This window comes from Dreissena polymorpha, chromosome 4, assembly GCF_020536995.1.
Source record: "Dreissena polymorpha isolate Duluth1 chromosome 4, UMN_Dpol_1.0, whole genome shotgun sequence".
Taxonomy (NCBI): domain Eukaryota; kingdom Metazoa; phylum Mollusca; class Bivalvia; order Myida; family Dreissenidae; genus Dreissena; species Dreissena polymorpha.
The window spans coordinates 76070093-76097946 of record NC_068358.1 but is presented as its reverse complement, the minus strand read 5'-3'; the positions used below and the strand labels follow the sequence as shown (position 1 = coordinate 76097946).

The 27854-nt window shown below is 36.6% G+C and overlaps 2 protein-coding genes across 13 annotated transcripts in view; one reads left to right on the top strand and one right to left on the bottom strand.

Annotated features, from left to right (window-relative positions):
* Positions 1-2083: 2083 nt before the first annotated feature.
* On the bottom strand, positions 2084-26758 carry LOC127877451 (uncharacterized). 7 transcript variants are annotated; one of them, XM_052423357.1, is made up of 9 exons: positions 26444-26758; positions 25609-25690; positions 16228-16422; positions 15737-15832; positions 15074-15199; positions 13328-13474; positions 13123-13208; positions 12732-12900; positions 2084-2382 (listed from the first exon to the last, which is right to left on the bottom strand). In XM_052423357.1, exons 3-9 carry the CDS (start codon positions 16267-16269, stop codon positions 2368-2370), a joined length of 681 nt encoding a protein of 226 aa, XP_052279317.1. In that variant the 5' UTR covers positions 16270-16422; positions 25609-25690; positions 26444-26758; the 3' UTR covers positions 2084-2367. The 7 variants fall into 7 exon arrangements, 6 of the variants coding, with proteins under 6 accessions (XP_052279317.1, XP_052279316.1, XP_052279315.1 ...); XM_052423356.1 differs by lacking the exons at positions 16228-16422; positions 25609-25690; positions 26444-26758 and adding an exon at positions 25287-25431 and having other exon boundaries at positions 12676-12900; XM_052423355.1 differs by lacking the exons at positions 16228-16422; positions 25609-25690; positions 26444-26758 and adding an exon at positions 25287-25420.
* Positions 23149-27854, top strand: part of LOC127877442 (uncharacterized) — a 48138-nt gene continuing 43432 nt past the window's right edge. For 3 of the 6 annotated variants that reach the window (XM_052423328.1, XM_052423330.1, XM_052423326.1), the window contains exon 1: positions 26094-26129. Coding sequence is in view for 2 of the 6 variants with exons in the window: in XM_052423324.1 (XP_052279284.1) it covers positions 26084-26129 (46 nt within the window). In the remaining 4 variants the exon portion in view is untranslated. Of the gene's footprint in view, positions 23603-26028; positions 26130-27854 lie in introns of those variants that run through there. The other 3 variants (XM_052423331.1, XM_052423324.1, XM_052423323.1) reach the window with 3 other exon arrangements.

Sequence of the window (27854 nt, the reverse complement as noted above, 5' to 3'; positions counted from 1 at the left end):
ATGAAATGGCTAGAAACGGAGATTTCAGCTATTATACAATCAAACCTTGGACGAGTTTTGATTCTACAAATGGACAACTTTGGACAAAGGTTGGTCGAGAAACTGGGCGGAATAAGCTCACAGCTATCGACAAAAGAAGAAACGCGTTCTCTGATTATATGTCATTGTTTAATCAATGTGTGTTGCGATTTGAGCGTCGCTATAAATATCAAAACAACAAAAAGCAGAAGTGAAGTAGATGCCTTTTTAAATAATAACGCTGAAACCGCATTGTTTGTTTTAGCAAATGACCATAAATATCGGTACGAAACGGAATTATATTTAAACGATATTTTCAACACAAAAGCTTCGATAGAGGCGTCTCAAAGTATAGAAAACAATATTGGTATAGCAGACGCCATAGATGAACTGTTCAGAGACTCATTACGTTCCGGTAATATCTCTTGTTACCTAAAATATGTTTCAATGCTTGTGTGCACGCATTAATACGAAAAAGCCGAGTCATTGCTTGCGCGGAATGAGTTATCCTTAACGACGGATATGATCGAAGTTGCACCGTTTGTTAATTGTCTTGAGACTATCGAAAAGCTTCATAATTTCCCAACCTCCTTTAATTCGCCATCAGAACTCATAAAGAATTGTTTCTGTAAGATTTTGACAACAGTATCATTTTCGAGGGAAGAGTCACATTGCTTACCAAAACATCTCGTGTATGAAATGTACAGGAGAGCCACTGATGCCAATAAACTGTTACATGAACATTGGAAAGACACTGCTAAGATAAACGCCCGGCCGTTTTTATTCTACCTTCAATATCTGTTATCTAGAGATCCACATACTAAACAGGAATCTTTCCTTAATATTTATAAATATTTGTATAATAAGTTACATGGTAGAGATAAATTTTGCACTTTTATGGAAACTAGCATTAACATCCTCGGACACATTTATGAATTAGAAAATAATATATCGGCTGCATGGACTACATATGCCGTATCTGTGTATTATGTCCCAATACATAATGCCGCGCTGTGGCACTTGTTCCGTTTACTGGGACATCAAGTTTACAGAAATAATGGCGACACACATTAATACCACTTACAGAAGACTGTGTGGATACGAAGAAGATAATTAATGCGATACTGACGTTTTTATCGTCAGATTGTTGTATAAAAAAGGCAGATGTTCGAGGCGAAATGTGTTGTGCGTTTGGTTTGCATATAAGAACTTTATGTAACAAGTTATGTGTATTTTAATGTATTTTAGAAATGTTGTTCTTAATTTGCTTATTGGTATCGTTTCGTTATCCCCCTTAATGTAAAAATGATTTGTAAAGTAACATATGAAATAACATTCCAAAGATGCTGATACATTTATAAAAGATCCAATAGATTACAATTGTTAGTATCATTATACACATCATTGTACGTTACGTACATGTACTAACTATGCTTTTGTTTACCATGTTGTTAATTGAATGTCTTACCCACTGTATATTTGTTCTCAATATTGTTTGCTATAAACATTGTATATGTTTCATGCAATAAAGAATATGGTATGGTGTGGTATGGTATGGTATGGTACAATAAAAATTGTAATGGTTATGCATCAATATTTGGTTTTATTGTTAACGTTCATAGCTTAAGCATTAAACAGAGTTTAGGTCTTTTAATGATGTTTTATTATTTTGAATCATGTTTAAGAAGATATGTTAAATTGCCTCATCAATAATATCTTTCATGAAATCATAACATTCACAAACAATTATTCTCCCTGCAATTTTGTTTTCAGTATATTACAGTGAATGTCTTCAAGCCACCGTACATAAAACAGAGTCTTCAGTATATCAAATACTCTTAAGTGTATTTTTCAAAATTGAATACAAATAAAAAATAAATATGTTAGTTATGTATCATGATTTGACTTAACTTTAAAACATGCGATTTAAATTGAACATTTTGAAAATGCGACTCTAAACTATAAATGTCTTTCAACTTTCAAGTTTAAGTTCCTTCATGTCATATCTTTCAATACATTTTTATATAGAGTATTTGTTCAAGTGCAGTGGCATAACAACCGACTATTGCTTTCAAATTCTATTTAATAATTGACATCCTTTGAAATTAAGAACTGAGTCCTACCACTCAAATTCGCTGATTTTAGCAAACATTGTTTCACCATTTAACAAAGACAGATACGAATCTCGAAAATTTTAACACACACAGAGTTAATCATTCGGCAAGTTAATCTATGCCATATTGTTGGAGGCTATTGGCCCAGACAGGACGGTGAAATTTATGGATTGAACGATGACCTTCGACTGCTGGCAGGTGATGGGGTCAAGGACGTTATTGGAGACAGGTAGTTTTATGACTCTTCCACCTGAAATAACATCATATCAACACACTGTAATTAGTCATAATCCAGATATGACTGAAACCTTTAATTAATGGCACATGAAATGAATTCAACTCAAGAATTTTGCCTAATGTAATTTCACAAGCTATGGACCATGACATGTAGTTTTGTGAATAAAGCAGGTGCTTTTTATTATAATAACGGTCATTAAAATACGAATACAAATATACGTTATAATATATAAAAAATACTTAGTTAACGTATATTTGACCAAGAGCATACTCCATAAAACAAAATAGTTCATCCTGCAAATGTAAAGACATAGGTTCTAAAAACTTGTCTTGCAGGAAAGTCGTATAAAAAGCTGTGTTTTAAGGGGCCTTTTCACGTTTTGGTAAATTGACACATTTAAAAAAAAAATGTTTCAGATTCGCACATTTTCGTTGAAGTTATGATATTTGTGAGGAAACAGTAATGCTGAACATTTACCATTCTCTAAAATATCCATTATATGCATCTTTTGACGATTTAAAAACCTAAACATTATAAAGCGTTCCAGGCGAAACGATTGAATAATTTGGAGAGTTCTGTTGTTGTCGTTATATTTTGTGATACTACGAGGATTGCTTATGTAAAGAATAAAATACATCATTTATTGTAAGAGCACGGATGGCCGAGTGGTCTAAGTGTTAGACTTTTACTCCAGGGGTCAGTGGTTCGTGCCCAGTTGAGGGTTCCTTTGTTCTTTCTTTAATTTTATTCTGTTTTTTTTTTACTGGAGCTTTTTGGATCCAATGTTTACATTTATCAATATAAAGCATTTAATGACAAACTTCAATTCACGACAAACTCTTTGAATAGGCCCCTTTAAGGATTGATGGGCGCAAAGAGCAATCTCAATAAGAACAATACAATGTAAACCTAATAAATAATACTTTGTCCGTTACTCATAGATTTGAACTAGTTTATTTAGAATGGTTCTATTTTGCCATTAGCAAGATTTATATTGGCTGCATTAGCCTATCGCATGATATACATAGCTTATAATGGTATTTAGTCCCAATTCAATTCTTGGGGCACAAAGTGTGTTACCTGAAATCACATCAAGCATATCCGCATATGTCATAGAGTAAATTAACAAATCCTTATGTCTTTACAATATCTCATCATACGAAATCAATATCTATCTATTTTAATAGTAACCTGAATTCTTTTCAAACAGTTACTACAGTTCAGCTAACAACCTAACCAGTTTTATCACTAAACCTATTACACGCATGATTGGTTCGCGGCGTTGGTCAAGTGGAAAGCGCAAGTAACCGCGCATTTGCCACTTGACCGCCAGAACATAAACACCTTATATATCTTTGATATATTGTTCTGCGTCATTATTACAGGTTAGTGATAAATCAATTTATAAACTTTAAACTTTGTATTGTTAATAATCTCTGTTTTAATTAAATGCAACGTAAGGTATTGATTGTATTTATTGTATTTATTGTATTTATTGTATTTATTGTATTTATTGTATGTATTGTATGTATTGTATTAACTGTATTTATTGTATTCATTGTATTACAATATTGCCATGTTGTCATAAATGCTATTACTGTTATTGTTGTAAAATAATGGTGATTAATGTAGGCATTTGCCACTTGACCGCCAGAACATAAACACCTTATATATCTTTGATATATTGTTCTGCGTCATTATTACAGCCCTTCACACGAACCCTTTACACAAATTTGCCGAGAGCTACGTCGACAATGGCGCCCAACGTTCGGGAGTGAAGGCCGCTGTTACACACAGGCGACGACATCTTGTCGCCATTTACACAGCTTTGTAAACAAACCAGTTCACACATATGCCAGCTGGACGGAATCCTCGGGATACCCTAGCTTCATCGTATAACTACGTCATCACAGACAGACGCGTCTGATTGGATATTATATCCACACATGCACGGGAAACCGTGTTGTTGATAAACATTGTCACGTGTACACATCGTTAACCAGGGCCCAAACTGAACTTTCCACTCGCGAGTGTATTAAACTTTTTCATCAAAAGGATCCTTCGCAGCATCGTTGATCGCCGTTGGATGTGACAGTGACTTTGATGTGCTTCCAACTTAGCTGGAAGTGTGAACACTAACTGTTTCCGGTCGTGAGTTTTAACATTGTTTTATTGTTTTGTTTTATCATGTGTTAAGATATGTGGACGGATAATTGGATGAACTGGTAAGAATTTTGTTTATTTCATTTGCACTCAGATTTAAAATAACTCTATTTTTGATTAAATTGTATTGGATTTAATAAAAAAAAAAATTTAGTATATTAGCAAACAAAATTCTCACTAGCTCTATAAATGAAATATACATTTTTTATCAGGTATTGAATGTAATTACTTATATAAATTGAAAAACTCTGTTCAAACTGTGAAATTTAAATAGCTGGATATATAGATATATAGAGAGAGATAAGTGTATTAGTCATTTTAAGTGTTATATATTTTTATTATATTTAAATCTAGTATAATCACAACTAATAAAGTCGTGTTGCACGATAATAACCACTCATAAACTAATTATTAACCCCTGTCAAACTTCTAGTTCTTATTGGTCCGTGTTTTTATGTCTATTGATCACTGAATATTGAACACAACTATGCTCAAGAAATCCTTGCAAGGTTACGCGCGATTTTAATCGGAAAGCGTTCGCAAGTAAATTGAAATACTGAGCAGTATTTCAAAAGTAAACAATCGGTGCGTGCGACATTTTAACAAAATGTAAACGTGCGATACCAATCGTCGTTCGTTCCGAGTATAGAGCGGATTATCGAGCGCGCTGCACACATGCATTTATTGATGGGTAGTTGTTATAGCATAGTCGGTGTAGTTTAGAATTAGAAGTATAGCGGTAATTAGTTAAATTCTAGTAGTAAGGAGGATTAGTCCTCGGGAAAGTGAAAGTCGTTTAGTTTTGTCACAAATTTGTCTTTCTAAAGAGGTTGAGTAGGCGAGATAATTATAGTTGTTTAATATCGGGACTGGTTAAAAGAACATCAATGGGTATTATAGGAGTAGGTCGCATGGAGTGATTGTGCATTTGAACGTCTTGCGGCAGTTGTTTCCCTTGACTCAATTGATTAATTGTGGTTATGCCCCTTACATATTATCCTATATAAATATTGTGTATTTAATTGAGCACAGAATTAAAATAAAGTGTTATATTGAAAGTGTTTGTTCATTGTGTGATTATTTATTTGCTTGTATATTATAATCATTTAATTATATTAGTTTTACCATTATAAATATTACAAATATTTGCTTTTTATACATATTTTGTATTGAGAATGGCACAGGCAATAAGTAAAAGAGAGTTACGCTGCATCAGGAGAGAGCGTATACGGGAAGAAATTTTGAAAGAGGAGCAAGAATTAAAGGAAAGGAGAATAAAAGAGAGGATTGAGAGAGAATTACGGAGTGAATTATCAGATGAACAGGACAGCATAGTTTCAAATATGAACACGATCGATGATTATTTACAAGAAGAGTCAATCAATGGCGTTGAACATATATTAATGAATGAAAAGTCAACAGATTGTTTTGAAACACAATTAAATGGTAACACGCCAGATTCTCTACGTTACTTGGATGAGCACATGAGAAAACTTGATGTAACATTGCGTGAATTGAAGTACGAAGACCGTAAACGTGAAGATAAAACTTATGTCTCAAGTGCAGACCACATTCACACAAGAATTAGGGACACTTCTTCAATTGTGGCGGATAGAAATTCAGGAATAGAAGAACGTCTTAGCAACAGAGTAGTCGACACAAGATTGAGTAGAAATGAGACAGGGAGTGCACATAAATATGAATTAAAAGAGGATATAAGGAGAGTACAAAATGAATATGCAGAAATAAGAAGCCAATCTGAGAAGTATGAAATAAAGAATTGTCAGTTGATGAAAAGTCGAGAAGATGAGGAAAGGAGCCACAGAATGATGCTTGAACAGAGGCTTGTTTTAGAAAATGAATTTGAACGAAAACGTCAGGCTGAGAAAGAGTTACTACGAAACATAGAACAGCTTGAGTTACAGGAAAGGGCATTGCTTCAGCAGCGGAGTAGAAATGAACTACTGGATAGAGAAATAGCTGTAAGAAGAATGAAAGATGATGATATGAATAGAAGATTAGAGGTGTTGAAACAGAAAGAACGCGTTCTTAAAGATAAAGTACAACAGAAGAATGATAATTATATGATAAGGGAAGTGACAACAAATGATCAAATTAAGTTGAGTACAAGAATTCCAACATTGCCGAGCTTTGATGGCAAGAACTTTGAAGAGTGGAACTCTGAAGCTGTTTGTATGATGAGGACGGGACTGTATTCGGATTACGCAGTGTCACAAGCTATAAGGAACTCATTGAAAGGTGATACTCGTAGGATACTATTAACAATCAAACCATCTGAGTCAGCAGAGGAGCTTATCGCTAAAATGACTGAGAATTTTGGAGAAGTAAAGTCTGGTGAAAGAATAGTACAAGATTTTTACTCGGCAAAACAAAATGAAACAGAATCATGTTCTGCATGGGGAATAAGACTAGAAGCTCTTTTTCAACAGGCAGTTAACAAAGGGGAAATAGAGGAACGTAAGAGAGATAATAAGTTAAAGGAAAGATTTTGGAGAGGATTGAACTCTGAACAACTGAAATCAGCAACGAGAGTTTCATACGAATCGAATGATAGTTTTGAAAAGTTAAAAAGAAAAACGAGACTAGAAGAGGAAGAAAATAATCCAGTAAATGCAACAGGAAACACACTTGTTAATCAGCAATCAACGGATGATAGATTGAAAGTTCTGGATGAGATGCTAGAAAGGCTTAAAACCATTGAAGCTGAAATGAGTAATATGAAGAAGCGTAATCTGGAAGGGAAGAGAGAATATGAATCATACGAAGCGACAAAGTCGAGTGACCAGGATAGGAGACAGAATAGACACACCAATAGAGGGCGTTATTATAGAGGAGGCTATAGAAGAAGTGCATATCCAAATAGAGAACAGAATCGATATAATAACCCAGAAAATGAATCAACAGCAGAAAACAAACAGAGTCATTTAAACGGGAAAGCGCTTTCACGGCAGGGCACGATGGAAGCGAAGCAGAAGTAAAAAGCCCTACGAGAGTAGCAAGTTACCTTAGAGAAAGGCTGATAGGCGCTTCAAACGAAGGAGTAGTAATCATTGAAGGCAAAGAGACGAAAGCTTTAATTGATACGGGATCAATGGTCACTACTTTGTCTGAAAGCTACTACAATACAATGGATCCAAAACCAGAACTTCTACCATTGACCGATTTTAAAATCCAGTTGACGGGAGCCAATGGAACGGCAATTATATACACAGGCTATATAGAAGTAGCTGTAAAATTACCGTGTTCATCGCGGCAGTCTCAAATGCTAGTTTTAATAGTAAAGGACACTGAATTTAATTCTAAAGTGCCAGCCATTGTTGGAACAAATCTGTTGCGAGAGTACAGGCAAGAATTTGAAATGCAGAGTGAGGAGTTTCCTAAGTCATGGAAAATAGCGTTTGATGCCATGCTATCACCAATAGTAGGTCAGGTAAAGGCTACGAAGACCGTCATTCTTCATCCATTGGAGACTAAGACCATCACTGGTTTTGTAAGGAAGTCAGATTTGATTGAAGCAGCTGTTACAGAAACCGGTGACCTGCCTACATCTTTCAGCGTTTGTCCGAGAGTAGTGAGCCTAAAGAATCCAGGGAAAACAGCAAGAGTACCTGTGAGAGTTTGTAATTTATCGGCCAAGACAATCAGGATCGAAAGTAAAAGTGTTCTTTGTAACCTTGAAGAGGTGAATGTATTACGGTCCTTTCCGCTTTGCGAGAAAAGTGACGCTGAAAATGAAGAGGTGAACGTTTACAACATTCAAAACAACGAACCACATCGTGACTTCGGGGTTGATATTGAGGATTCGGAGTTAACAGAGGAGCAGAAAAGTAAAGTGTTGAACCTATTCAAGAAATGGGAAACAATTTTTCCAAAGTCGAAAATTGACATAGGACATACAGCCGAAGTTAAACATAAAATTGAGTTGACAGATGAAACTCCATTCAAGGAACCATACCGACGGGTACCACCTCATCTGTTCAACGAAGTAAAGGAACATCTTCAGGAAATGATCGAAATCGGCGCCATCAAAGAATCGAAAAGCCCCTGGTCTTCGAATATTGTTGTTGTGAGAAAGAAGGACGGATCCCTAAGATGCTGCATAGACTTTAGAAAATTAAACTCTAGAACTAAGAAAGATGCATATGCTATTCCAAAAGTTGAGGATACTCTACACATGCTTGCTGGCTCGAAATATTTTTCAAAGATTGATTTAAAATCTGGATATTGGCAAATTGAATTGGAAGACGATGATAAGGAGAAAACAGCGTTCCAAGTTCCAGGAGTTGGTTTCTTTCAATGTACCAGAATGCCTTTTGGACTCTGTAATGCCCCGGCAACGTTTCAGAGATTAATGGAACGTTGCATGGGTGATCTGAACCTGAAAGATTGCTTAATCTACCTAGACGATATCGTTGTTTTTTCTTCGGATATAGACTCCCATCTAGATCGACTTGATTCCGTGTTTTCTCGTCTTGAACAATACAATCTTAAAGTTAACCCTAAAAAGTGTGAATTTTTCAAGACCAAAACAACTTATCTGGGTCATGTGGTGTCAGCAGAAGGAATCCAGGCTGATCCACAAAAGGTTGAAGCCGTCCAAAACTGGCCTGTCCCTAAAAGTTTAAAAGATGTCAGAAAATTTCTAGGCTTTGCTGGCTACTACCGGCGGTTTATCAAAGGATTTTCAAATGTTGCCAGACCACTGAACGATTTGTTGCTGGGAACTTCAACTAAGAAGACAGTAAAGAAAACTCCCAAACCCAAGTTCAGATGGGAAGCCAGCCAACAAAACGCGTTTGATGCTTTGAAACAGAAACTGTCAAATCCACCAATCCTTGCGTATGCTGACTACACCTTGCCATTTATGTTGAACACTGACGCCAGTGGTACAGGACTCGGAGCTGTGCTGTATCAGAAGCAAGACGGAAAGGACCGAGTAGTGGCTTACGCCAGCAGAAGCCTTACCAAGGCCGAGCGGAATTATCCGGCTCACAAGCTCGAGTTCCTCGCTGTCAAGTGGGCCGTGTGTGAAAAATTCCACGACTACTTGTACGGCGGGAAATTCAAGGTTGTTACGGATAATAACCCTCTCACCTATGTGACGACATCAGCGAAGCTCGATGCAACGGGACAACGATGGATCGCGGCTCTGGCAGCTTACGACTTCAGCATTCGTTATCGGAAGGGGAAGAACAACAACGATGCGGATGGACTAAGTCGCATTTTACCATCGGTCATGGACGCCATATGTACATCTGCCGAGGTCAACATTCCGATTTACCAAACCTTGGTTTCGCCAGGAAATGAGCCACCTTTGAATGATCGAACTGAAGATATACCGGAAGATCTTCTTCAATCATATAGTCTTTCTAACAAGGACTGGATCAAGGCTCAATCGGATGATCCACAGCTGAAAGAACTTGTCTGTCACATTCTCAGTGGCAATAGACCTTCTTCGAAGGATAGTTGCAAACATTATGCTAGAGAGTGGGACAAATTGGTTGTACAAAACGGTGTTCTATATCGCAGGGCGAAGGTCAATGATGTTGACCGAACACAGATTGTTGTGCCCGAACATCTCAGGGACGATATGTTTAGATGTATCCATGATGACCTCGGACACCAGGGTAGGGATCGTACCACTAGCCTGTTGAAGGAGCGATTTTACTGGCCTGGTTTAGATGCGTTTGTTGCCGAAAAGGTGAAACAATGTGGTCGCTGCACTCGTAGAAAACGCCACCCAGAGCGCGCTGAACTTCAGCCTATTGAGTCGACAGCACCGTTAGAGATCGTGTGCATTGATTATTTGTCGTTAGAGCGTTCAAAAGGCGGTTTTGAAAACGTGCTGGTCATTACTGATCATTTTAGCCGGTATGCACAGGCGTATCCGACACGCAATCAGACGGCTAAAACAACAGCTAAAGTGTTGTTTGATCAGTTTATTGTTCACTATGGTTTTCCTGCTAGGTTGCATTCTGACCAAGGCGCCAATTTTACATCTGCTCTAATCAATGAATTGTGTCAGATTTCAGGTATGGACAAAAGCAGAACCACACCCTATCATCCAATGGGCAACGGCGAAACAGAGAGGTTCAACCAGACTCTACTAGGCATGTTAGGTACCTTGGAAGAGCATCAAAAGGCTGATTGGAAGTCATATATTCCAACATTGGTGCATGCCTATAATTCAACTCATCACAAAAGTACGGGGTTTTCTCCGCACTTTTTGATGTTTGGCAGGCATCCACGTTTGGCTATAGATGCATTTCTAGGGCTTCCTACAGAGGACATTGCCGACAAACAACATACGGAGTATGTTGCAAAGCTCCGAAAACGACTCAGCGAGTCTTATGATAGGGCGCGCCAGAATGCTAGGTCCTCGGGGCTGTTGAACAAGAAGCACTATGACAAATCAGCTAGATCTACTCGACTTCAACCTGGCGACATTGTCCTCGTGCGTAATGTTGCTCTCCGGGGAAAGCAGAAGTTGGCCGATCGCTGGGAACACCAGCCATACGTGATTGTAGCACAGCCCAACCCAGACACACCTGTTTATGAGGTTAAACGGGAAGGAGCAAGATTCACGAAGACTAAGAGGCTGCACCGGAATCTGTTACTCCCGTTTATGACAGTAACCGATGGGTTGTTAGAGCCATCAACACCGTGTCATAAAGAACAACAGGCGCCATCAACATTAGAAGCGTCCGGATCAGACACTGATGTCGAAGAAGGGAAGGTTGCCAGACCACAGCGGAAACGGAAGAAGCCGCTTTGGATGACGACAGGCGACTTTGTGGCATAACTTTTTACTGTGATTTTTAATGTGATTTTAAATATTATTGGGATTTATGCACTTGCCATTATTGTTCTTATGACTGTTGTTATTTATGGATGCCAGTCAATCGTTTTATTACACGCTCTCAGCTGCGAATTACTCTATTTTTATATATAAGTTGTGCAATTACTTTACAGCTGTATTCATCAAATTCATGTATAATGATGTTTTAAATTGTACAGAGATATTCACAGTATTTGCGCATCAAACAAATATATTGGTGCTGCATGAGTAGGTGGTAATTGTTACTACTATTGTTTAGACTGTATTGGTAGCAATAATGCATGCCTTTGTAGTCGTTAGATTAGTCAAATAGTATACTTCTGATAGATGTTGCAGTTAAACTGTTATGCAGTCCGCAATGTCCAATGTTCGTGAGCGTTCGTGATATCTAGGATATTACCGCGAAACACATTTTCTTAACCGTGCATTCCGTAGCCGTATTGATGCACACAACGTTATGTTATTATTCGTGTATGATTATTATTTAAAATAAATAAATAAATAATATTTTAGCGTTGAAGTATTGAGGTATATGCGTTGCGTTTAAGTATAAGTCAGGAGACTTATTTTATGGGCAGGGGAAGTATGTCATAGAGTAAATTAACAAATCCTTATGTCTTTACAATATCTCATCATACGAAATCAATATCTATCTATTTTAATAGTAACCTGAATTCTTTTCAAACAGTTACTACAGTTCAGCTAACAACCTAACCAGTTTTATCACTAAACCTATTACACGCATGATTGGTTCGCGGCGTTGGTCAAGTGGAAAGCGCAAGTAACCGCGCATTTGCCACTTGACCGCCAGAACATAAACACCTTATATATCTTTGATATATTGTTCTGCGTCATTATTACAGGTTAGTGATAAATCAATTTATAAACTTTAAACTTTGTATTGTTAATAATCTCTGTTTTAATTAAATGCAACGTAAGGTATTGATTGTATTTATTGTATTTATTGTATTTATTGTATTTATTGTATTTATTGTATTTATTGTATGTATTGTATGTATTGTATTAACTGTATTTATTGTATTCATTGTATTACAATATTGCCATGTTGTCATAAATGCTATTACTGTTATTGTTGTAAAATAATGGTGATTAATGTAGGCATTTGCCACTTGACCGCCAGAACATAAACACCTTATATATCTTTGATATATTGTTCTGCGTCATTATTACAGCCCTTCACACGAACCCTTTACACAAATTTGCCGAGAGCTACGTCGACACATATAACATCACATAATGTTCGACAATCTTGCGCCATGTACCTGAAACTTTAATACACTTCGATCTAAACCCCAACCTCACGTTATATTATATGTACATTTGATAATAAAACCCGTATTTTGACTTTCAATCTGGACGTTAATTGCTGAATGTGTGCCTGTCGGAAGGTTCTAGAATATCGACTGTAATGTGTCTCGTCCTCTATCGTCTTACGGGCAAGATCTCGCGAGAGTTTCTTGATCTTCTTGTCGCCGATCAAAAACTCGCTGAAATACAAGGAAATGGAGTATCTACTTAAAAAGGTTTTTATATATTTAAATAAGAATTGAATCACACAAGTATACAACTTATTAACATACATGAATTTAAAAGCCAATTATGCCTTACTAATATCTGCACACTCAGTAGATCCATTTATTACCAACGAGAATAACTTAACTTTCCGACCACAGGCAACCAAACCGCTGGTATTGTAGAATGTCACATACCCGAGGTCTATCTTGCCGTCTTTGTCCACGTCCATGAAATCCATAATCCTGTCGACGACGAAACGAGCCACTGGCATACCGGATTCCTGTAAAGGCCCAGTTAATTCTAGTTTAAAATGTCAACTAATAGCTACTGAACGTTTTCGATATTTAATAATACGTATATAATAAACATGACAATAAAAATAAACGTTTAAATACTGACCTTGAAGAGTAACGCAACCTCGTCTGGAGTGAGTCCCTCGTTGTGGTCCTTGTTGATCTTGTGGAAGAAGTCCTGTGCGCGATTCCGCTCCTTCAAGAGGTATAGCAGACGCAGAGGTTCGATGTTGTACGTACTGCGTAACTCGATCTGCAAACAGCCATGTATTCATTACACCAGAAAAGGGCTCACTAATACAACTACTGTGCATCTCAATATTCACACATTCGGACATTCATTAATTAAGAAAAAGGGTCAAGGCAAGTTCACACTTAATTGAAATCCCATAGAGTCCCATTATAAAACGGCCATTTATTAAGTCATGTTCTTGTGTTTTGGAAAAGTCCACTATCAGAATAAAAGTAAATAAATCTTTTTCGACATTGGAATAAAAAAAATGTCATGTAACTTATAAAAAATTAATTACTCAAAAGTAGGCACCATCAGAAAAAAGGGTTTTGGCAGTGGGATTTCGACAAAAGCAAAGTCTTTCAATAAACGCACCCCAAACGTTGATCTTTTAACATAATACATCCGCCAAACGTATACGGACAAACGGATGCGTATCTTTACACATAGGCACTACTTTCCAATTGACCACGGGAGGATACACAATGATTTACTGGAATGTTACGTTAAATGACACTCAACATTCTGAGATCATGGAAAATAAAAGTGCAACAGCATCATTAAAACCCTCTGTGTACCACACACATACAATATAAAGTCGATCAGAAGAAATGCATCCAAAGCGCATTTGAGTTATGTCACATGATAAGCGATCTACCTTTCGTTGACTGTACTTGGCGTCCGAAGGCAGCTCGAGATAAAATTCCCTTAGTTTAAATCTATTTATTTCTTTTGGCAAATACAGTGTACATTAATCATGCACAATACTATCGTTTTCAGAAAAAAAAATGAAAAGAAAGAAACCTTTCTTATCAAGTTTCTCAATTTACATTGGTATTGGAGCAGTAAATGGCAGTGCTTTAAGACGTGTTTACATTGAATATGCCAGAAGTAAGAATTACATTCGCTTTTAAATCAATGAAAAAAAAATATTCACGCCATTTTATACGTGTTTTTTTACTACCTGTGTCACTTTAAATCTCATAGAAAACACATAGAATATTTAAATTGATTGATATTATCTGTGAAAAAATTGCATTCAATAAAATAAATCAGATATGTGGTGTTTTTCCTGAAGAGCCTGAAGCGAATCTACCACGATCATAATGTCAAGAAAGAGGCTCCATTTTGCACGTACCATGCATGTCGATCTGTGACCATCAGGGAAATTATTAACGTATTGCCAGGGATTTCAATTGAAGCAGAATCCTGATTTTTGATGCAAGCATTTTTCATTTGGTTCACCTTTGACTCCTCCATATTTTCTTTCTTGCATCATTGTGATGCATAAGTTACCATGAAACTAACATAAAATGTAATTTTTATGACACAAAATGTTGTTTTTAGTTAGGCAAGATATGCTAAAAGTAAAAAAAAATATTTGTAGAGCATTCAACAATTATCCAGAAACAAAATAACTAAATTTCAGTTTTTTAACCCCTGAAAACTTCATTTGACCTCTGAAAATTTCAAGCAAAGGGTCATTTGACTCCTGGTTTTCAAAACTATTTAAATCCCTGGTATTGCGCATTTTGGTCTTGCGGACATATATTCCGTAAGAGTCATTGTTGTTTGAATGAAATACCTTGATAAAGGTTTACACGTGATTGCATTTCTGACCTCTGTAAGCATGTCATTTCTGTTTCTGCATGAGACAGGAAGTGACGTTTCATACACCACGTGGAAATTACGTTCCTGGCGCACTGCATCCAGCACTCCCTGGAAAGCCTTGTCCACCACGATACACTGGGAACAAAAAAAATACGGTCTATAGCTTGATAAAATTTACCAATGTTAACAGACGTTTATGGCAGAATACTCAGCTTACTTACAAATTTTGTGTCATTTATCTCGTGAAAAATATGCACGGGACAAGCCGGATATGAACATGTAGGACATTCAAATGTATATTATAGTTTACAAGTGTCAAGTTGATTTTGTCGAGATATACATTGTTGGAAAACCAACGCAATAATGTTTTATAAAAAAAAAATTGGACAAACGTGAGTTATGTTACATGTGATTTATACTTAAATAGACAGTATGAATTAAGTGACAATGAAAATTGAAGAAACCACTATACAAACTGTGATCAATAAATGTCCATACAAATTTGACATTTCATTAACGGTTCGTCTGCGTCAATGTGTACGATAAGACACGTAACCTGTAAGAGTGTAATACATGAACCACGGAACCGTGGGATGTACACTTTGAGAACTTTGACTAGAACACGTGAATTGACAACTTGACGGGAACGGATCCAAGTGACCGAATGCTTACCTGCATGCTTAGTTGCTCCAGTGCCATGCTGGCGTTCTTCTGTATCCCTTCTAACAGCACAGTAGCGAACGACGGAGTGATGGGGTTCCGGTCCAACTGACAAATATGACAGCATTGTATAGGGATCATTATTAATTTTAAAAGTGGTTATTAACTATAAAAAAGCAGGGTTTAACCTAGTCTAATTTAGGCCTACTTTATATATGTTTTGGCATATTTTATACGACATAGTAATTACGTTCCCCGAACATCTCGATAATGTTCTCTTTTAAACTCTCTATATTTTATTAAAGAGTCTAAAATATATTTTAAATTATCAATGGAGAAAGCGGTTACGAGGACTACGAACGTTTATGCCATGCTAATCGATGAAATATTGACAATCATCAGGGAATCGCTTCCCAATATCTCTCTTAATAGCTTGACTAGGGATTACATAATTATTTAAAGATCTTTTTTTAAATGTTATAAATATAGTTATAAACACTCACTATGAGCACTTTCAGTGTCTTGTTTTTTAGCAGCCCCTTCATGAACTCGAGCAGTGCCGGTGGATGGATGCGATTGCACGAGACATCGAGCTTCTCCAGCGTCGTGTTGTGACGTAACACGTCAGAAAGGGCAACGCTGCCCTCGAAAGTGAACCCGTTCCAACCGATATTTAAATACTCAATTGATTTATTTTTCTGGAATGGGTATAGTTGTAAAGGATTAAAAAATCATTTATGAAAAAAAAGGTTAAAAACACAATAACAGAGATCCCGACCAACTCTCATAAATAATATTTACATACTTGAACAGTGATATTGATATAGTGTTAAATATAAGTAGATCTATATTTATTTAGAATGAGTTATAACGTTGATGCTTAGTTAATTTGTTATATATCTAGTCTGATCATAGCCAGGGGCGTAGCTGCTATAAGGCACAGCTGGCCCGGGCCTACATTTTTTTTTGAAACATGAAAAAAATAAAAATGCTTCAACTTCGAAAAAAGCATTAAAATGTTGACCCTGAGGGGGGTGAGGTGTTAGAAATCTGCATTTCATATTGACATAATCCTCAGACAATGGATTCTGGTCGTGTTCAAAGGACATATCGTCCAATTATCAACTATACTCTTTCTTTGTGCATAGATTGTGCATAGATTATAGCTCTCTTCTTTTCACGTGACTTGCTGTTACAAGTTTACATAGATCTACATGTAGATATACCGTACTTGTCTCCCTTTCAACACTACAGTAAGTTGTAATCGATTATCGCTGGATTTTTAAGAAACATTCCGAATGATGTTTATGACCGCGGAAATTTAAAATGGAGCACTTGCCCCCGTATCCCGATCGGTTCGGTCCCTTGATGCCGGACAAAAACAAAAGTTAGTTCTCTGACATTGAGATAAAACAGTAAAATATCAAAGAAAAACAGGCCAAAGTCTTATATTTTCTTATCTTATTATTTGTCGAGATATGCTTTAAATCTCACCACAGGCGTTATAGGATTTAACATTTTTCCGGACCCCCCGTTTTTATGTATCATATCCGGGCCTACAGCTACGCCCCTGATAGCAACATATCGGACATTGTGTTGTTTATTTTATAGGTCTAGTCTGTGTCATCAAAGCTACTGTTATATGGAAGGGAAAGACCGCCAATATTACTTATCACCAGAAATGTTGCACGTGTTGAGTATTAAGCTGATATGTTCCATGTTGCAAGTATAGATTATACATACATGTCAAATAATATCCGTTCAAATAAACAATTTTGATAATGTTTCAATTTTCAACAATGTTAATTTTTAAGGTGGAGACATCTCAAATGTTCATCTTGTGCTTTGTCCAATTAAAATTGTTCAATTAATAAAAAAATATATGTTAAAAATGTAAAATATACATTTACGTTTATTTTTAAATCGCATACACAACGCACAAAACTTTGTAACAACTCTAACGCTTCTTTACAATGGTGAATGCTTAAGTATACAAATTTGCAACAGTAACTTTAAGGAACTGCCGATTTCCACTTTGAGCATGTAAACACGTTTAGATAAGTCATCGCGTATGGCAAGCGGTTCGACGCATAATCCCAAGAAACTAGGTTTCTCATGAGAACCTAGGTTCTCAGAATGAGAACCTAGGTTCTCATGAGAACCTAGGTTTTCAAATGAGAACCTAGGTTCTCATGAGAACCTTGGTTTTCAAATGAGAACCTAGGTTCTTGTGAAAACCTAGGATACCAAACGAGAACTTAAGTTCTCAGAATGAGAACCTAGGTTCTCATGAGAACCTAAGCTCTATGTGTCTATGAGAACCTAGGTATGGCAAGCGGTTCGACGCATAATCCCAAGAAACTAGGTTTCTCATGAGAACCTAGGTTCTCACAATGAGAACCTAGGTTCTCAGAATGAGAACCTAGGTTCTCATGAGAACCTAGGTTTTCAAATAAGAACCTTGGTTCTCATGAGAACCTAGGTTTTCAAATGAGAACCTAGGTTCTTGTGAAAACCTAGGATACCAAACGAGAACTTAAGTTCTCAGAATGAGAACCTAGGTTCTCATGAGAATCTAGGTTCTCATGAGAACCTAAGTTCTATGTGTCTATGAGAACCTAGGTTCTCATGAAAAACCTAGTTTCTCATGAGAACCTAGGTTCTCAAGCGTAAACCAAGGTTTTCAAATGAGAACCTAGGTTCTCATGAGAAACCTGGTTTCTTGGGATTTCATAAACCTTGGTTCTCATGAGAACCTAGGTTCTCATGAGAACCTAGGTTCTCGTGAGAAACCTGGTTTCTTGGGATTTCATAAACCTAGGTTCTCATGAGAACCTAGGTTCTCATGAGAAACCTAGTTTCTTGGGATTATGCGTCGAACCGCTTGCCATAATTAACCTCCAGTTGTCTCCCATTGCTTGGTACACGCTGGCGGCATATGTGTAAAATGAATAGAAATAGGCGTGAAACCGTGAATGTTTCTCCCCAAGAGCATTTTCTGAACAATGTTCAGACAATGCTCAGTAATATTCTACGAAACTTATCTGTTGAATATTTGTGACAACAGGCATTAGCCGTCGGTGACCGCTTCTTGTTCATGTTTCCGTGCATGGGTGTTCTTGAGGAATGAAATTAGTAAAGTAATCGGTCGACATTGGTCTGAACACGTTAATAAAAAATTGAACTGTTTATGAAATACATCTTTAATTGTAAATATTATTTTGAGACTAAAAATTCAGATCAATCGTTACATAATACATTGTTACAGCATTGAATGAGTTTCAAATATTCAGTTCCCTTGTTCGGGCCTCAAACGACTGTACGGCACAGTTTTCTATTTTAAGTATGTCTGTGACCTACATGTAGGAAGCAATCATTATGGTATAAAGTTTTATCTCTATTGATTATGTGTAATAATGTATTATTCAATCGTAAGATATCGGCAACATTGCAAGAAAAACTTATGCGCTAAAGACTTTGCAAACATATTTCAATAACTTGAGATATCTGCAAAAATAAAGTTCTTAACGGCGTGTTTTCATTCTGTCCAGCCCGTGTGTAATCATATGTGAACCCCATTGATCCTGCGCCCTAAATAATGTGTCCCGTATTCCAAACGAGCAAGTTTACGCCGTTCGACGCGTAATTCTGAAAACCTAGGGATCTGAAAACCTAGGTTCCATGAGAACCTAGGTTCTCAGAGAACCTAGGTTCTATGAGAACCTAGGTTTTCAGAGAACCTAGGTTCTCAGAGAACCTAGGTTTTCAAAGAACCTAGGTTCTCATGAGAACCTAGGTTCTATGAGAACCTTGGTTCTCATAATGAGAACCTAGGTTCTCAAGAGAACCTAGGTTCTCTGAAAACCTAGGTTCTCAGAGAACCTAGGTTCTCAGAGAACCTATGGTTCCCAAATGAAAACCACGGATATGGCAAGCAGTTAGACGCATAATCCCAAGAAACTAGGTTTCACATGAGAACCTAGGTTCTCATTCTGAGAACCTAGGTTCTCATGAAAACCTAGGTTTTCAAATGAGAACCTAGGTTCTCATGAGAACCTAGGTTTTCAAATAAGAACCTAGGTTCTCATGAAAACCTAGGTTCTCATTTGAAAACTTGGGTTCTTGACGCCATGTGCAATCTTCAAGCGAGAACCTAGGTTCTCATTCTGAGAACCTAGGTTCTCATTTTGAGAACCTAGGTTCTCATGAGAAACCTAGTTTCTTGGGATTATGCGTCGAACCGCTTGCCATACCTAGGTTCTCATGAAAAGCCTAGTTTCTCATGAGAACCTAGGTTCTCAAGCGGGGTTCTCATGAGAAACCTGGTTTCTTGGGATTTCATAAACCTTGGTTCTCATGAGAACCTGGGTTCTCATGAGAAACCTAGTTTCTTGGGATTATGCGTCGAACCGCTTGCCATAATTAACCTCCAGTTGTCTCCCATTGCTTGGTACACGCTGGCGGCATATGTGTAAAATGAATAGAAATAGGCGTGAAACCGTGAATGTTTCTCCCCAAGAGTATTTTCTGAACAATGTTCAGACAATGCTCAGTAATATTCTACGAAACTTATCTGTTGAATATTTGTGACAACAGGCATTAGCCGTCGGTGACCGCCTCTTGTTCATGTTTCCGTGCATGGGTGTTCTTGAGGAATGAAATTAGTAAAGTAATCGGTCGACAATGGTCTGAACACGTTAATAAAACAAGAGCACCGCCTTGCGGGTGCAGACCGCTCATCTATTTTCTTTTTAAAGGTGAAGGGACTCTCATTTTCAATCACAAAGGAGGGAGGAGTGGAGTGAAGAGGGGTGTATAGTGTGGGGTTGTGGACATTTATTACATTATCTTCCAAAAAAGCGAAAAAAAAAAAAAAAAAAAAAAAAAAATCGGGGGGGGGGGGGGTATAGTGTGAGGGTGTGGTGATAATTTGTGAGATGATCTTAAAAAAAAAAAAAAAAAAAAAAAAAAAAAAATCAAAAAAAAAATTTGGGGGGGGGGGTGGGGGGGGGTGGGGTGGGGGTATAGTGTGAGGGTGTGGTGGTCATTTGTGAGATGATCTTATAAAAAAAAAAAAAAAAAAAAAAAAATTAGGGGGGGGGGGGGGGGAGGGGGGGGAGGGGGGGGGAGGGCACGGGGGATGGTTTGGGTGAAGTCTATTGTGGTATGTCAGGTAAGAGTAGTTTCATCAAAGTATCAATCAAATCTAATCATAAATAAAGAAGTTATGGCAATTTTAGCAAAATTTAATAATTTGACCTTGAGAGTCAAGGTCATTCAAAGGTCAAAGTAAAATTCAAGTTGCCAGGTACAGTAACCTCATGATAGCATGTAAGTATTTGAAGTTTGAAAGCAATAGCCTTGATACTTCGAGTGGATCGAAACACAAAATTTAACCATATATTAAAAGTTACTAAGTCAAAAAAGGGCCATAATTCCGTAACAATGACAACCAGAGTTATGCAACTTGTCCTTTTACTGTACCCTTATGATAGTTTGTGAGTGTTCCAAGTATGAAAGCAATATCTATGATACTTTAGGGGTAAAGTGACCAAAACATAAATCTTAACCAAATTTTCAATTTTCTAAGTATAAAGGGCCCATAATTCCGTCCAAATGCCAGTCAGAGTTACATAACTTTGCCTGCACCGTCCCCTTATGATAGTTCATAAATCTTGCAAGTATGAAAGCAATAGCTTTGATACTGTAGGAATAAAGTGGACCTAAACACAAAACTTAATCAAATTTTCAATTTTCTAAGTATAAAAAGGGCACATAATTCTGTCAAAATGCCAGTCAGAGTTACATTACTTTGCCTGCACAGTCCCCTTATGATAGTTAGTAAGTGTTGCAAGTATGAAAGCAATAGCTTTGATGCTTAAGGAATAAAATGGACCTAAACACAAAACTTAACCAAAATTGTCAATTTTCTAAGTATAAAAAGGGCACATAATTCTGTCAAAATGCATGCCAGAGTTATCTAACTTTGCCTGCCCAGTCCCCTCATGATAGTAAGTAAGTGTACCAAGTTTGAATGCAATAGCATTGATACTTACTGAGAAAAGTGGAACTAAACGCAAAACTTAACCAAAATTTGCAATTTTTTAAGTACAAAAAGGGCACATAATTCTGTCAAAATGCACGCCAGAGTTATCTAACTTTGCCTGCCTAGTCCCCTCATGATAGTAAGTAAGTGTACCAAGTTTGAATGCAATAGCATTGATACTTTCTGAGAAAAGTGGACCTAAACGCAAAACTTAACCGGACGCCGACGCCAACGCCAACGCCAACGCCAACGCCAACGCCAACGCCGACGCCAAGGTGATGACAATAGCTCATAATTTTTTTTCAAAAAATAGATGAGCTAAAAATGAACTGTTTATGAAATACATCTTTAATTGTAAATATTATTTTGAGACTAAAAATTCAGATCAATCGTTACATAATACATTGTTACAGCATTAAATGAGTTTCAAATATTCAGTTCCCTTGTTCAGGCCTCAAACGACTGTACGGTACAGTTTTCTTTTTTAAGTATGTCTGTGACCTACATGAAGGAAGCAATCATTATGGTATAAAAAACAAGTTTTATCTCTATTGATTATGTGTAATAATGTATTATTCAATCGTAAGATATCGGCAACATTGCAAGAAAAACTTATGCGCTAAAGACTTTGCAAACAAATTTCAATAACTTGAGATATCTGCAAAAATAAAGTTCTTAACGGCGTGTTTTTATTCTGTCCAGCCCGTGTGTAATCATATGTGAACCCAATTGATCCTGCGCCCTGAATAATATGTGTCCTAAACGAGCAAGTTTACGCCGTCCGACGCGTAATTCTGAAAACCTAGGTTCTGTGAAAATTTAGGTTCTCAGAGAACTTAGGTTTTCAGAGAACCTAGGTTTTCAGAGAACCTAGGTTCTCAGAGAACCTAGGTTTTCAAAGAACCTAGGTTCTCATGAGAACCTAGGTTCTCAGAGAACCTTGGTTCTCATTATGAGAACCTAGGTTCTCTGAAAACCTAGGTTCTCAGAGAACCTATGGTTCCCAAATGAAAACCACGGATATGGCAAGCAGTTCGACGCATAATCCCAAGAAATTAGGTTTTTCATGAGAACCTAGGTTCTCATTCTGAGAACCTAGGTTCTCATGAAAACCTAGGTTTTCAAATGAGAACCTAGGTTCTCATGAAAACCTAGGTTCTCATTTGAAAACTTGGGTTCTTGAAGCCATGTGCAATCTTCAAGCGAGAGCCTAGGTTCTCAGTCTGAGAGCCTAGGTTCTCATTCTGAGAACCTTACGGGCCGGTAACCATTATAAATGTAAACAATGATTCTTCTGTTGCACATGTGTTGGGCGCGTGGCCAAGTCACTTTAACATAAACTGGTATTTGTTTATTGTACTAATGTGGATTACGTTCGGTAGCTGGGATATTTCGATAGTTTTACTCTTGTAAAAATCGGCACTGAACGTTCCATCAGACGAGAGCCGACCTAGCATTTCTACGAGCTCGAGAAGTGTTTTCTTGTAGTTTATGTTGGGAAGTAGCCATTCGTGGTCATTTTTCGTCACGAGGCAACCTATCCTCACAAAATGGTACATAGTTTACGAAAATCGACCGCCATTTAGGCATTTAATGGCTTAAAAATGTTGATGTAGGTGATTTTCCTGTGTCAAGAGATAACTATCTTGTAGACGTCTATATGTATATTATATCAGATATTGTTTTGGTCAAAATTATGAAAAATGTTGTTTTATGACATATTGATAGTGATTAAGTGACTTTGCCACGCGCCCAACACCTGTGGCTGCTACTAATGACAATGTGTACCCTAACACCGGTTGACTTGAAAATGCGCTGTAAAATGTTGAATTGTGAGTGTGATTCGTCAACTTGTATTCTGTACAGTTGTATAGTGTACACTCGTTAGATGCTGACGTGTAGCAGATTAATTAAACCGATCGTACAACTTAGAAAATATTCATCATGCTAATAAAGTTTGTCATCAACTTTCCTTCAAATGGATCTATTATCTTTTATCACATGCTATACCCTGTTTCCCATGTAATACAACCATTACATATTTTTTTATTACACAAGTGTAACACAACATTTTTAAGCGTTTCCATTGGCTTAGTTTTCGTGACCAATCGCATTTTGTTATGTTGCTGAAATGACGTTGCAACGTCAAATGACGTCACGAAATGTAAACAACATTCGGGATGTATCATTATGTTTGCGTAAATATTTATTTAATTTGCTCATTTAAAAGCATGTGATAAAAAATATCTGACACTCGTTGTCATATCATACCATATTTTATTAAACTCGTCCAGGAAATTCGTTAGTAAGCGAACTCGTTTAATAAAATATGGTATGATATGACAACTCGTGCCAGATCCTATATTTATTTATTATTATGACTACAATATTAAGTATATGAAGATGTAGACTTTATATGCACTATCTTCATTTTCAGATCTGTAGTTTAAGAAGTTACATGGTTGTTTTTAAACATTTAAACATTTTGTAGAATCGAAACATACAACATTTTACACTTTACAAATGTACAAAACAGATATTAAAATGTTGCATTAAAAAAATTATCTGTTAAACAAATAAGCTGAATATTCAACACGTGCAACATTTCTGGTGATGAATAATATTGGCGGTCTTTCCCTTTCATACTGTTATGGGAGTGTTATACGTGCAAGAACGCATGCACGTAGGTTTAACAGAATGCGTTAAGAATTCGAAAATGAATTACTTCTAGCATGTCAATCCGTAGTATCGGCCCTCTTAATGAATACATAAGAATTTTGGAAGTCAACAAATACAAAAACAGGCATGTGTTATATGTCAATCTATAGTTAATGTTTATTCTTGGACATAACAACGAAAATTGCATTAAAATCGGCAATGTTTTGACAAAATACTGGCTAGACTTAGCTCCCTGTAGTAATCTGTTTCATGTACAGTTGTCTCATAGTATCGGCCCTTCAATTGGTTGCTGAGATTTGTTACTATGCACATGTACTTGCAAAACGAAACTCTTGCTCATTTTGTTCTTTTTTTATACATTTTATTCCAAATTAAGCGGCATATAAACATTGATAAATCTACTATTACTCCATAAACAAACTAACAATCATAGCATCACCCTGGAATAAACATGACCTTTCCAACGGACACCGGAAATCATGAGAATGATCGTTGCGATAGTCATGTATAACCATCAAATAAATAACAACTTCTAAACATTTAAAAAAAACATTAACTTACGATATTTTATGTTTACACTCATATTTTGCAATGTGAAAAACGTTTCCTGTCATTTCTTGAATAACACTCACCTCTTATAATGTCGAAACAAATTTGGCCATGTTTATGGAATATTATCATAACATTATTATATTTAATTGTCGAACGCTTTTCTAGCCTTGTCGTACATAACACTCATATATTGCATTGTCGGACACTTTTCTGACCATGTCGTACATTACACTCACATATTAGATTGTCGAACACTTTTCCGGCAATGTCATAGAATATACTCACCTTTTGAACTATTTGACACTTTTTATCCCTCGAAAACTTTTCCCGGCATGTATGAAAACACATTGCTCTTGAACGTTGCTTAACGAATGTTTAACCATATTACACTTACACATGTAGATCAAATGCTTTCTCGCCGTGACCATCGTCGAATGGCTGAAATATACTATGCTTCCTGATATAATGTTGTTGTAACAGAATGTATTATACTGTGGGGTCCGACGATAGAAATGTCATGTTTTACAAAACACATGTCTTAACAAACGTCTTTTCACATATGGCAGTAACATAAACTCGCTATATATACAACTTGTATTTGTCTCACCTATTGCTTTTCCAAAAGCTTTGCCTGCCATGTCGTGGAATTCATTGTGGTGTGAATGCAGGACGCGAAGCTGAGGACTAACCTGGTAGTTGAAAGAATCTTGATCTGAATACAGCCCAACCTTGCGAACATATTAAACAGTTATCAAGTTTGATAGTTTCTATCTCGAAGTTCATAAAAGCGGTATGATGTTTTTTGATGTAAAAGCCTCTTATGTAGTTATGTTGTGTTGTTTTTTTGTTGCGACGAAGAATATTTATAGAGTTCAGTATATGATATTCCCATTGTGTGTTAACAAAAAACAATTACAAATAATGATACCGGTTTTATGACATGTTACGAATTATAATATAAGACTATGACGGATACGGAACGCCGTAAGCTGTAGAGGGGGCCTACACTGCACACTCATGAAGCGCACATTATCTGCTTTTCAACGGCATATCGCTCCACGTGCATGTGTGTATACATTTAAATGCAGATAAAGGCAGTGGGTGCAATTGGGATTTCATTTACTCAAGGTACATTTTTATTTACGTATAGACGATGATTTAAAGGTAAAATCGACGAGCATTACTTTATACCTATATTCTTATTATTCTCGTGTCATGTATTCATGCATGGTTCAATAAGTGATGTATACGAATTGATCAATATTTCGAGTTCTTGCACAGTATTCTGATTTTATGGCGGCTGATTTCGGCTGTTTCGTACTAGCGTGTTAGTGCGTTTAAAGGTGTCGCATAGTTCGTCGAGACACAATACACAATAAACGTGAACAATAAACGCAGACAAAGTCCAATTCTGATTTCTATTACTCCAATCCGCTGGTTACCCTGATGTACCCCGGCTACGAGACGCCTGATGGCCCAAAGTATGACCTGTTCCGGAAGTGCCCGGCTGACGCTCTGCTTCAGGCAAAGAAAGTCCTTCAGAATCAGCTGGTCACCACCTTACGCCTCGTTCGCACGGAAAAACAAGACATGACTAAGTTGGTCAACGAGTTTAAAGATAAAATCTTGTCCGGGAAATACTTTTGAACTTTGGAGCACGTTTTCAGTGCAAATGATGATTACTTGAAACGTGTCGACTGTTCTCATTTCAAATATTAGCGGATTTTATTGCATGTATTGTTATAATAAATTCATAACAAGGTTGCCTAAATAAATACGTGTTCATTAAAAATGTACGTGTTTATTAAAAATTAGGCGCATGCATGTTATTAACTCAAAGGTGTAGTGCTGTGTTCGCTTGTTCTGCGTACCTAACTGTTTAGCACGGACATAATTATCTGGATTTAGTGAAATGAAATCGAATAAACAAGTACTCATAAGCACAGGTGGTAAGCGTGTGGCTATGATATTTATTAGTTAAAACATCATTTTGAATGAAAAATAATCAAAATAAAACGAAAAATCAACTTCTCTGAGAAAAAAAATCACTATCACATATATATATATATAACACATAAAACAGACAAAATGTCGTTAGATTAGAAATAACGATATCTATATATGAAAACTTGGTCAAAATTAATGGTGAAATAAAAACTTGAAACAAGAAAAGATAAAACTTGGTATTTTACTAATCATCTCTTAAGTATGTCAGACTCGGCTTTGGTGATTTTTCTTCTTCCTGCAAATGTTACCAATTGTCCTTTATGTTGGCTACACATTGTCGATGCATTCAAACATAGAAGATGGAACAGCATCTACACAATCATTGATAAACAAAAAAATCACTCCCCAACGATTGCTTATTATTCCACTATTAAATAAACGAAAAGGGTTGCTGTACTTAACACGCTTTAATATAACAAAAATACAAAACATTATCAATTAAGTGTATTCATAAGTATGCAGTCATGCGGCTCTGTAAATAACTGTGTATTGAAACAAATAGATGGATCTTTTCAATTCAGTTTTTCTTAAATTCTGAAGTATACAATCATGCCGCTCAATGAATAACTGTGTATTCAAACCACAGGTGGTTAGCGTATGGCTATGATATTTATTAGTGAAAACATCAATTTGAATGAAAACTAATCAAATTATAACGAAAAATCAACTTCTCTGAATATTTTTTCCAGGGAAGTTGATGTTTCGTTATAATTTGATTAGTTTTCATTCAAAATGATGTTTTCACTAATTAACATCATAGCCACACGCTAACCACACGTGATTCAAGCACATAACGGGATATTTTTTGACGTCGATACGATGTATGTTTCGGATTTCCAAAATTAT

Bases quoted from the DNA above. Each gene is read 5' to 3' on its own strand.
- LOC127877451 (XM_052423356.1), bottom strand. From the start codon at position 25,349: ATGTGTTTTCATACATGCCGGGAAAAGTTTTCGAGGGATAAAAAGTGT. The intron at 15,200-15,736 runs GTAAGCATTCGG...TTTTGTTCCCAG, and splicing joins TGGAGCAACTAAGCATGCAG to TGTATCGTGGTGGACAAGGC. The intron at 13,209-13,327 runs GTCAGTATTTAA...GGGCCTTTACAG, and splicing joins AGGTTGCGTTACTCTTCAAG to GAATCCGGTATGCCAGTGGC.